The sequence below is a fragment of the Pseudophryne corroboree genome, chromosome 3, assembly GCF_028390025.1.
Source record: "Pseudophryne corroboree isolate aPseCor3 chromosome 3, aPseCor3.hap2, whole genome shotgun sequence".
In the NCBI taxonomy this organism is placed as follows: domain Eukaryota; kingdom Metazoa; phylum Chordata; class Amphibia; order Anura; family Myobatrachidae; genus Pseudophryne; species Pseudophryne corroboree.
The window spans coordinates 234,347,901-234,360,285 of NC_086446.1; the positions used below are offsets into that span (position 1 = coordinate 234,347,901).

The 12,385-nt window shown below is 42.9% G+C and overlaps 1 protein-coding gene across 9 annotated transcripts in view; it reads left to right on the forward strand.

The window, feature by feature from the left end:
• Positions 1-12,385, forward strand: part of SULF2 (sulfatase 2) — a 663,681-nt gene that overhangs the window by 456,965 nt on the left and 194,331 nt on the right. For all 9 annotated transcript variants that reach the window (XM_063958903.1, XM_063958897.1, XM_063958899.1 and 6 more), the window contains one exon: positions 10,626-10,777. In XM_063958903.1, the coding sequence (XP_063814973.1) occupies positions 10,626-10,777 (152 nt within the window). The remainder of the gene's footprint in view (positions 1-10,625; positions 10,778-12,385) is intronic.

Genomic DNA, 12,385 nt, shown 5'->3' on the forward strand with positions numbered 1-12,385 from the left:
ATTTATTAACGCCATATGCTTGAAGAAAATCACAAAGGACTACTCTCCCAGGAGAAGCTGTCCTTTGCATTTTTGGGTTTAGAACCCGGGAGTCCTTCTGCTTATGCGTAAAGTGACGCAGGTGCTACAGGGGGTGCTGGGAGCAATCCAGTTGGATCCCTCTCAGGGGGAAACATGTAAAGAAGCGCAGGCTTCTATAGGGTAATGCCAAATGAAGATCATGTTGCCCACAGCATCAAAGCTCCGGAATATAATACATTCTGAAGCTTGGTGCATATGAGAAAAGGTCCAACCCTCCAAAAGTGGTAGTTTTAGCTTAGATGCATCCCATCTTCTATGTGTTAGTGCCCGTTAACGGTGTAATTTACCGGGCGAGAAAAAGGAGCTCTAAACGAATAGCCCTGGGCACCCTTTTTCCACACCTGTTAAATCATCGGGGCTAATTTAATTCCCCATGTCTGAAATCTCACTTTTAAATAAGTGTAATCCTTGCTTTTTAATTATTTTATATTCAGTTTAGGGGAAATTTAGCCTAGTTAAGACCCACAATTCTCTCTGTCCATTGCCGGGAACAAGTGTGTATATGCTTTAAAAAGCTGTACTGGATTCTTCTGAAGATAAAGATTTGTTAAAATAGCTTTTATAATGTTATGTATTTCCACTACAAGGCAGCACACAATAAATCGCAATGATCTGATGATTTTATCAGCTAGTAAACGTGAAATTAAATTAAACTGAGATTTTCTGCAGTAGAATAAACTGATCACACCTCTGATACTGTAGATGAAGCAGTGATACAAAGCCAGAACTAAGTAACTTTGTAGAATGTAATGAAAACATATTCCAAATTAACCATATAGCTAAGAAATTCTTATCAGGCTTTAGATGAGGAATCCCTTACATGTCACGATTTGGGAATGGTGTGTTATTGGAAAGTCTGATATATTTTCATTACATTGGAATTAGCTAAATAAATGGCCTTTGAAAAAAGATATGTATAAAAAAGATTTTATTCTGCTAAAACATTGGAACTGCATCTAACAAGGATTACTTATATGGGACCAGTGTTTGGAGGGCATGCTGGTCTCTGTAGTACTATTTGGAGATCCCAGGGGGTATCCTCAGCTAAGTTAGCTCTCAATTCGGATACATTTGCTCAGATGCCGATATCATGTGGCATTATGTTATATTACCCGGAAGGGTTGTTATTATTATTATTAGTAGTAGTAGTAGTAGTAGTAGTACTACCTGGGGCGAGTCTGGGGTGTGGTTCCCCTGGATTGGTGGGCTTGGCTGCTGTGGTGTAGCACACTGCGAGAACTTATTTAGCACCCCCTTAACACATTTATTAATCCTTCTGGTCTTTTAATTACACTTTCACTAGTATAGTTATTTTTGTATATAGATTTTGCTTTCCTTTTATTAACACGTACTAACACTTTACCTTCTCGCAATGTGCTGCCCTGGGGTAGCTGGCCTTTGCCGGTTTGTGCGGTTCTACACCCCAGGCCCAGACCTAGAGTTTGGGATCACCAGCTTCTGGTGGCTTCATGATTCACTTGCAAATGTATGTAACTAAGGCCTCTTGATTTCTTATTATATATATATATATATATATATATATATATATATACATACATACATATATATTATACTGTGTATATACAATATATATATGTGTGTATATATAGTTCTTCATGTCTTAGTACAGGTACAGCTTGGTGTGATGGGGGACGCCAGGAGTTAATCGCCAATGTATTTCTAGCTTAGACTACCCCCTCCCTTTCACGCACCTGGATTGTATTTTCAAATTGATATGAGCAATTTACATTCTGTTCTCAAAGGTTACTTATATGAAATAAAGAGTAAAATATAACATGGCATTATCAAATATCAATGTTATACAACTCTAGTCAGTCATTCACTCTGAAAGTTATTGTCTGGCTAAGGAAAATAACATAACTGCGGAATACAAGGTATTGTTCTGTGCTGCTGATAAATTCCACAGATATTTCTGTGTGCGAAATAGCTCTTAATTCTTCTGTGTGGGACAATCATGATTGATAATCTGTCTCTCAATTTCTAGGCTATCGCATTACTAATATATTCTGTTATGTGAATAAACAAACTGGTGAATGGTATTAATTATCCACACGGCATTAATGGAATGAAAATATTTGTTTTGTTTTCCAATGTGATAGAGCATTTCTACATTGGCCCAAATCACACATATATTGAGCAATCTGTGTAAAACTAAATATTTGGCAGGATTGAATCTAAGGTGCCAAAGATTTTGATCACACTAAGCACTAGATGATCTGATTTGATTGGACTAAACTGTGACTAGGCTGCTGCCGATGTCATTCATTAAATATTTCACTCTTTAGAAGCGATTCAATTGTTTGCAGCACCTCCTGCTGGTCGCCTAAACTAATGTGCATCCGACGGAGTTCAGTTGTTGGTCTGTTCGGGTGCCCATTAGCCGCAGGAGACACTTTTCTTCTCGCAGCCTCCTGAGGTGCGAGAAGAAATGTGTGCAAAATCCATTTGGATGCTCTAACACGTACTTTAGATGGTTTTAGCCGCTTTGAAAGGCTAAACCTGGTGCTTTTTCACGCGTCAATACTAATGGGCGCTTGAATGGAGCAACAATTGAATTGCTTTGTTGGGCGCCCATTAGTATAGACGCCAAGCAGGGGTTGCGCAAAATAATTGAATCGCCTTTAATTCATAGGGCCAGATTCAGAGATGTACACCAACCTGATGGTTGGTGTACATCTCCAATGTTTTAAAATCTGCGCATGAGATAACAGTCACAGTGCCCCCTAAGCCACAGCACAATTGGCATGCTATGGCCGTTTGGGGCAGGGAAGGGGGGTGACACCCAATGTTTCAGAAAATTTTCTGGATGTTCTAAGGCCAGTGGTTGTATCCTTTGATGCAGCGTCACTGACCCCGGCAGTGTAAAAACACAGACCATTATGAGAAACATGAGGGTTACACAGATTACCAATGTTCACGCTGAGTGATCCGATACTGTGTCTAACCACTAGTGATACACGATACTGTGTATAGTTGCCCACCAGCACTGTTGGGGTCCAGGAAACTAGCCTACCTTTCTAAGAACTGTCTCAGTGTTCTGGGAGTCTCCAGAACACCCTAATCTTAAACCTAATAAGAGGCGCTACCATGCTGAGACTTGTAGTACCATGCAGGAAAAAAGAAAATGCAGGTGCACACTCTAAAGACTAAGAATACTGATAGTGAAAATAATTATAATAAACTCTGCAAATTAATATAGAGTATAATTGAGGTACTTAGTACATATTTTTCCCAAAATATGGGCCCATCCACCATGTCAAGGTGAAGTACATTAGATAGGTTCCTATATGTGCACTGGAAATTGTCCGTAACGGGATGTAGTTAGAATGCCGGCTGCCAAAACACCGACGCCGGAATCCCGACACCCTTTATAATCCCGACGTCAGAACTCCGAAAGAGGCAGAAGACCGATGCTGGAACCTCGATAGCCGGCTTTCTGTAAGTATAGCCGGCGGATTAGGTTTAGGGTCTGGGTCGGGGGGTTCATGTTTAGGTGCCAGATGGGGGGTTAGGGTTATGCGGGGGGGGGGGGGGGGGGGGTAGGTTAGGGTTAGGCTGTGCGGAGGGAGGGTTAGGGTTAGGCACACCAGGGTGTGGTAAGGGTCAGGCTGTGGGGGAGGGAGTGTTAGGTTTTGGCAGCGGGTATGGGGACTTAGGTTTAGACACCTCCGGGGGGGTGGTGGCTAAGGTCAGGCACTAAGAGGGGAGGTTTTGGTTAGGATGCAGGAAGTTAGGGGGTAAGGGATAACCCCCCACACTCACCCCTGTGGGTTATACCATCTTCGGGATCCCGGTGTTATTATGACTGCCGTGATACCCAGCGCCGGCATTTCATACTGGATCCGTCCAGAACAATACAGGAGAGTAGAAGACTATAATTTAACTTACTGTTTGACAGTGAACTATGAATAACATGACTTGTGCTAGTCACTGAATACCTGTAAATATGGAATGAGAAGGGTGTCACTGTCTATACGCCTGAATGAAAAAATTCAGCACTCTCTAGATGAGGGAGCAGCAGTTACATAGAAACAGAATTTGACGTTCGATAAAGACCACTGGGCCCATCTAGTTAGAATGTCATTAAATGATATAGAAAGGTAATTCTGCTCCTGGTTGTTCCATTTGTTAGAAGTGGGGAGCGTTACTGCGCAGTTTCTCATATGGTTCCTGCGGGGATGAGGCTTTATTCTCTTACCAAGTTGGCCACCAGTGCTATTACCAGGGCCGTAACTACCTATGGGCCAGCGGTGCGCCGCACACAGTGCAAATGCGCTGAGGGCGCAGCCGCTTCCATCTCTCTTTGCCGGCACTCACTGAAATGGATGTTACCAGCAGTGCTCTCGGCTTCAGTAAGTTGTCTGCAAGGCAGCATCAGGTGGCCAGGGGTAGTGCTGCTGTCAGTGCTGTGTGTCCTGTGTGTTCCCGGGGATAGTTATTGTTGTCCCTCACTCCCTCTGCTGGCTGCAGAACCCGGAGTCCCCCCTCTGATTGGTGCCCAGGGTAAGCTGATTTTTGTCCAGCTGGGCTCATTGTCAGGCTGAAGTGCTCGGGGCTCTGTGGGGAAGAGGCAGGAGAGAGAGAGAGTGGCCATGTGCATGGTGCCTGCAGCTGTATGATGCTATGTATGTATTTATGTATGTACTGTATATGTGTGTATGTGTATGTAAGTACATTATCTATGTATGTACAGTGTATATGTATGTGTGTACAGTGTATATGTATAGAGTACTGTATATGTGTGTATGTAAGTACATTGTATGTACAGTGTATATGTATGTGTGTTCAGTGTGTGTATATATGTGTGTATCTATGTACAGTGTATATGTGTGTACAGTGTATATGTGTACAGTGTATATATAGTAACATAGTATCTGAGCTTGAAAAAAGACAATTGTCCATCAAGTTCAACCTATTTGTGGTCTCCTATGCACAATGATTTGTCTAAAATTATGACTGATGCTGATTTCAGCCGTTGCATTTTATCCCTATTTATAGTAACTATAATGCATGACTATGCACCATACCCCTGGATATCCTTATCCATGAGGAATTTATCTAACCCATTCTTAAAGGTGTTGACAGAGTCCGCCATTACAACTCCCTCAGGCAGGGAATTCCAAACACGTATTGTCCTTACCGTGAAAAAGCCTTTACGACGTATTGTGCGGAATCTCCTCTCTTCTAACCTGAGCGAGTGTCCACGAGTCCCATGTGTTGATCTGGCCAAAAACAGGTCCCGCGCAAGCTCTGTGTATTGTCCCCTTATATATTTGTAGATGTTGATCATATCCCCTCTCAGTCTCCTCTTTTCCAATGTAAACATTCCTAGTCTTTCAAGCCTTTCATTGTATTCCATCCTCTCCATGCCCTTAATTAGTTTGGTCGCCCTCCTCTGAACCTTTTCTAGCTCCAGGATATCCTTTTTGTAGTACGGTGCCCAGAATTGTACACAGTATTCAAGATGCGGCCTCACTAGTGATTTATATAATGGGAGTATAACACCCTCGTCCCTTGCATCAATTTCCCGTTTTATGCATGCTAGTATCTTATTAACTTTCTTTGCTGCCATCCTACTTTGGGAACTGCTGCTTAGTTTGTTATCTATGAGAACACCTAAGTCTTTTTCCAGTACAATATCCCCTAATTTTACCCCATTCAGTATGTAGGTGTAATTTTTGTTCTTGCTACTACAGTGCATTACCTTACACTTGTCTGTGTTGAAGCGCATTCTCCATTTGGCTGCCCATGCTTCTAATTTAACTAAGTCGTTCTGAAGAGGCTCAGCATCCTCCCCTGTATTTATAGCCTTACACAATTTGGTATCATCTGCAAAAATTGACACCATGCTCTCTAGACCTTCTGTTAGGTCGTTAAGGAAAATGTTGAACAATAGCGGTCCTAACACCGAGCCTTGTGGCATACCACTTAACACTTCAGTCCAATTTGAAAGAGATCCATTAACCACAACGTGCTGCTCTCTATTAACTAACCAATTCTTGACCCAAGTGCATAGAGCTTCCTAGACCTATTTCTTGTACCTTGTAGATAAGTCGCATGTGTTGTACTGTGTCGAAAGCTTTGGCAAAATCTAAAAATATTACATCCACCTCTTTACCGTGATCGAGGTTTGCACTTACTATTTCATAAAAACCAAGTAAGTTGGTTTGACAGGATCTGTCCTTCACGAATCCATGTTGATTGCTTTTAATGATTTTATTGGCTTCAAGGAACTTCTGAATACTATCCCTTAGAATACCTTCCAGTACTTTCCCCACTATAGATGTAAGACTAACTGGTCTATAGTTACCCGGTTCAGCTTTACTTCCCTTTTTGAATATAGGCACTACTTCCGCGATACGCCAGTCTTTGGGAACCATACCTGATATAACTGAATCCTTAAAGATCAAAAAGAGCGGTCTTGAAAGTTCAGAGTGAAGCTCCATTAGAACCCTTAGGTGAATTCCATCGGGCCCCGGTGACTTATTAATCTTTAAATGTTTTAATCGGTCACAGACTACCTCCTCACTTAAATAAGTACCTATCAGTAGGATATGTATGTGTGTACAGTGTGTGTGTATGTATGTAGAGTACTGTATATGTGTGTGTGTATGTAAGTACATGTCTATGTATGTACAGTGTATATATACATATATGTGTGTGTGTGTGTGTGTGTTCAGTGTGCATGTATGTATGTACAGTGTGTATGTATGTGTGTATAGTGTATATGTGTGAACAAGATGTATGTATGTACAGAGTACTGTATGTGTGTATGTAAGTACATTGTCTATGTAAGTACCATGTATATGTATGGGTGTACAGTGTGTATGTATGTACAGAGTACTGTATATGTGTGTATGTAAGTACATTGTCTATGTATGTACAGTGTATATGTATGTGTGATCAGTGTGTAAATATGAGTATGTTCAGTGTATATGTATGTGTGTACAGTGTATATGTATGTGTGTATGTATGTGTGTATAGTGTTGATGTATGTATGTACAGAGTATATGCAGTGTTCGCAAAATACTCGCTATATCGCGTTTTTACACGCTACAGCCAGCGGGGAACTCACTTTTTAAAAATGAGTGGGTCCTACAGGACACGCTGTGAGTCAGTCCTTTGTACGCCTCAGCCAGTACTGAAATGGTATTGGCTGAGGTGCAAACGAGACTGACTGACAGCGCGTCCTGCAAGAAGCCGCTCATTCCTCTGTGCCCGTCTCATTAGCCAATCACTGCCTCCAGGTCCTGAGACCTCCTTCCTGCCAGACTACCAGCTCCAAGTAGCACCCGCGTGTGCTGTGTGACGGCGGTTACCTCGCTGCACACAGCGCGATAGTTTTGTTCATGCAGATGGCGAAGATCTTCACTGGCGGGTGCCTGCACCATGGGGGGCGCCGAGTGGCTGAAATCAGGGATAGAGTACATGACTGCTTCAGACATTTAAGATTGTGCATGTGCTTCAGAAATGTCTGTATCATATAGGGGAGAGGGCCCTCCACCTCAGAGGCTGTGCTCCATGGCAGGTGTATATCACACACACACACACACACACACACACACACACACACACACACACACACACACACACACACACACACACACACACACATTATATCCAATTGTAAAGCGCAACGGAATTTGCTGCACTATATAAGAAACTGTTAATAAATGATAAAAAAATATATCTCTCATTAGGTATGTGACTGACTTGGCCAGCATCTTTGGCACCCCGGCTAAAGAAAAACGACACTTGACACTATGATATCTGATATCAACGTTTTAGTTGATTGATATCAGCTACCACTATGTCAAGTGTCATTTTTCTATAGCCAGGAGTGCCTCACTGTTTTGAATATGCCATGAATACAGTTTGTGGAGACACCGGGCAGAGTTTTTCAGTTTAATGGAGTGCCTATTGCCTGACCTAACCCCCTTCTTGCCCCCAACACTGCCCCAACTGCTTGTCCCCTCCTTACACCCAGTACTGCCCAAACTTCTATCTACCCTTACCCCATCCAATCCCCCAGTACTGCCTGCCCCTAACCCCCTACTTGCCCCCAGCACTGCCCAACTGCTTGTCCCCTCCTTAACCCCACTACTGCCCAAACTTCTATCTACCCTTACCCCCTCCAATCCCCCACTACTGCCTGCCCCTAACCCCCTACTTGCCCCCAGCACTGCCCAACTGCTTGTCCCATTCCTACTCCCAGTACTGCCCAAACTTCTATCTACCCTTACCCCCTCCAAACCCCCAGTACTGCCTGCCCCTAACCCCCTACTTGCCCCCAGCACTGCCTAGCTGCTTGTCCCCTTCCTACCCCCAGTACTGCCCAAACTTCTATCTACCCTTACCCCCTCCAAACCCCCAGTACTGCCTGCGCCTAACCTCCTACTTGCCTGACCTCACATCCCATAATATGTGATGGGACCCAGAAATAGTAGTAGGACCCCAATTTTTCAAAGTGAGGGGTCCCCGGGACCCACAATTTTTTTTGCTCAGCGCGATCACTCTATATGTATGTATGTATGTATGTATGTATGTATGTATGTACAGTGTATATGTATGTGTGTATAGTGTATGTATGTGTGTACAGTGTGGTTGTACAGTGTATATGTATGTGTGTATAGTGTATGTATGTGTGTACAGTGTGTGTGTGTATGTATGTGTGTACAGTGTATGTGTACAGTGTATATGTATGTGTGTATAGAGTATATGTACCATGTATATGTATGTATGTACACTGTACATGTATGTACAGTGTATATGTATATATGTATGTATGTATGTTTTCTTCAGTGTGTATATATGTGTGTACAGCTGCGCCATAGTTGCCTACCCTCCCACCTTCTGTGGGAGACTCTCAGTTCATTCTGGAGTCTCCCGCTGCCCCAGATTTTACATCAATTCTCCCAAATTAAATTGCACCATCCTTAATCAGGATTGCACAAGTGTGAGTCCGTATACGTCAGGGTGGGTCCTGGACGAGAGGACTGGGCCATAAGCTTTGACCACCTCCTGATTAAATAGCATCTGACAAGAGCCGTCAAGAAAGGACCCACTGCCCCTATCTAGATCACTGCTGCACTGGTAAGTACTGCTTATCACCTGCACTTCCCCAACTCTTTGGGTACACGCCTGCTTTACCGACCCTCCAGAATTTAATGTGTTAAAGGGGGCTCTTCCTGCCGTAATGTGAAAAAGGGGACTCTGCCTGCCGTAATGTGAAAAAGGGGACTCTGCCTGCCGTAGTGTGTAAAAGGGAGCTCTACCTGCTGTAATGTGTAATAGGGGACTCTGCCTGCGTAATGTGTAAAAGGGGGCTCTACCTGGCGTAATGTGTGACAGGGGCTCTACCTGGAGCAGTGTGTGTAAGTGGTGCTACTGTGCAGCGTAATTTGAATAATGGAGACTACTGTGCAGCGTAATATGAATTGGTATTATTTGTGGCCACACACCTATATTTTTGACGTGCGCCTGCAGCGTGTACTGGCCCTGTTTTAATTATAATGGGGGGGGACGCGCTGATGCTGTTTCTTGCACACAGCGCTAAGATGTCTAGTTATGGCACTATTACTGCTAATTCGCAGCACCATCTTGTTTCTGTGTATGAGTGACATAATGGGAGATGGACATCTCCCCCTTAGATCCTGAGGTGCATCTCTATTACCCTCATTGACCGCTGTTCCGGCTGCTGATCTCCTTGGAAGGAATCCAGGACTTATGTTACATAGCTGCTTGGATCTCATTTTTATGTAAAGGCTCTGCCTCTAGCGATAGTACACTGCAAGTTCCCCACTTTGTGTTATATCTTCTAGGCATTGCCTATTCCATCCAGGGTAACCTATGTAGTGCGCTAAAAAATGGCTGCCTCATCTGGTAACTTTCATGGATGGGTTATGTAACCTATGAAATTTATTAACCAAAATGGCTTCTTGGGTCAATCAATTCTTGCAATCCACTTGTGTGTTTAGTTAACACTACTAAAACCACCACCTGTACACACATTCCCAACACCATTCACAACCTCAGGTGGTAAAATTTTTGGAGCAAGCTTGTGTTTATTCATTCTCTCTGCAGCTGTCACAGTCATATTTAAAGTGGCCAATTTACTAAATTGAAACATAAACCATTACGTATTACGCTAAGAAAAGAATATCCTGGTGTTTGTCTATGACTGGTAATGGGATCACAGCTTTACAGATCATACACTTTATTTTTGTTCCCTCACCAGAATCCCCATCAGCATCATCCCATAAATGCCCTTGTCTTGTGTCCTTTACAATGTGTTTTCACATTTGCTTCGAAATGTCATAAACAGCTCAGAATTGTACAACATATATATTGAAAATATGCTCAAAAGGTTCATTTGTGTACCTGAATTGCCTTTTAGACGTCTGTGTAGATTGGCCGCACCGAACACAGTCATATAATCCAGAACACCAACTGTACTTCTTTATCGCTCAGCCTGAAGTCGTCTAGTGACATCATGTTTTCCTCTCTCTTGTTTTCTATTCTAGCTTTCTTTGGCAAATACCTTAATGAATATAATGGGTCATATGTGCCCCCTGGCTGGAAAGAGTGGGTCGGACTTGTTAAAAATTCTCGCTTTTACAACTACACACTCTGTCGAAATGGTGTTAAGGAGAAGCATGGATTTGACTACTCCAAGGTGAGCTAATCCAACTAACCTTGTGCTTTGGCTTATTCTCCTAGTAAAAATGTAAAAATACAATTTCAAAGACTCTGAATCTTATTTTTTATTTTTGGGAGAGAGTAGACTTTTCCTGGCTCTGTCACACAGTCTACTGTTGTGGAAAATTGAAAGTTAGACTAATGTAAATGAAAAGATACAGTAATTAATGAAAAAAATAAAATAAAGAAAAAAAAAGTAATAATAATAAAAAAAAATATATATATATATCTATAGTAACATAGTAATTGAGGTTAAACAGAGGCAAAATGCCCATGTCTGGATCTCTGTTCCACTTTGCTTGAAGCTGTTACTGATGTGTAGTGCCTCCTGAGGAAGGCCCGTGCTGGGCCGAAAGCGCTTGAGGACAATCTTGTCATTTTGCTGACCATGTAAAGTATACTACAAATAAATGAACATTTGTGTATGTTGAAAAGTCTGGAGAGTGCCCCCTCTGAATTATTATATACAATTTCAATACCTTGGTATTTGAGTGGACACCCCAGCGTCTGTTTATCCTGAAGATGTGAGTGCAACCGTCTTGTATTTATATATATATATATACTTGCAATTGTCGGATCGGCACTCTCCTAGCGATGGATATGTTGCTCAGGTGCCATCTGGAGGAATTAATGCAGGTAGCAAACTGTGTAACAAACAGCGGCACTCAGAGACTGACACAGCGTGAATAAAGTGCTGGTGCTTTTAATTCATGGCTGGTAACTCCAACGTTTCGGGGCACGCAAGCCCCTTTTTCAAGGTGAGCCAAATACAAAGTGTGAAAACAGTGCAAAACATTTACCTTTATGGTGAGGAGGACCCACGTGTGGGAAGGTGTGCAGCGTCCTGGGGAGCCTGGAGCTTCCGCCCTGGATGTGGTGACGTGTCAATGCCCCGGTCACGTGACCTCCAGCGTGTCCCGGGCCGTCACGTTGCCTTGGCACCCAGACGCTCCTTGGTTGCCATGGATGCCTACGGCAAGTGCGGGTGCTGGGGTTGCGGAGGAAGCGTGACTTCAGGCTGAGGGTGATTGAGAGTGAAATGACAATTACATAAGATAGGAAGAAACTGTTACAGTGTGCTGTCGTAACATACAGCATACCAAAAACAGACATGATAAACTGGATTAAAAGATCACCTGGTAGTCTAGCACTAGCAATCTCATAATGGATCAAAGAGTCATTAATGATAAACACCTAAATTATACAATACTATACCAGTGAGAGAAATACATATTAAGCGGCACGCATAAGTCATAAAGTGTGAGGGCTGATGGGTCTGGTACATGATCAGAAATGTCAACAATACAACCGTCCCCATAGTCAAATGGTGGAGACAAGTGCTAATAGATATTACTCAGAAGACACTCCATTGGATTCTGTCGTTAAGACCTTTCGGCCTCACAGTGTCCAATCTATACATCCACGTTGCTTCCCGTCTAAGTAGGGTGGCTGCTCTGTCTCCGCCTCTTGGATTAATGGGGATATGGTCAATAATTTGGAACTGTAAATCTTTCAACGTATGTTGCTTCTCGACATAGTGTCTGGCCACGGGTTGTTCCGATTTCTTGGATAAAAGTGCTGCTTT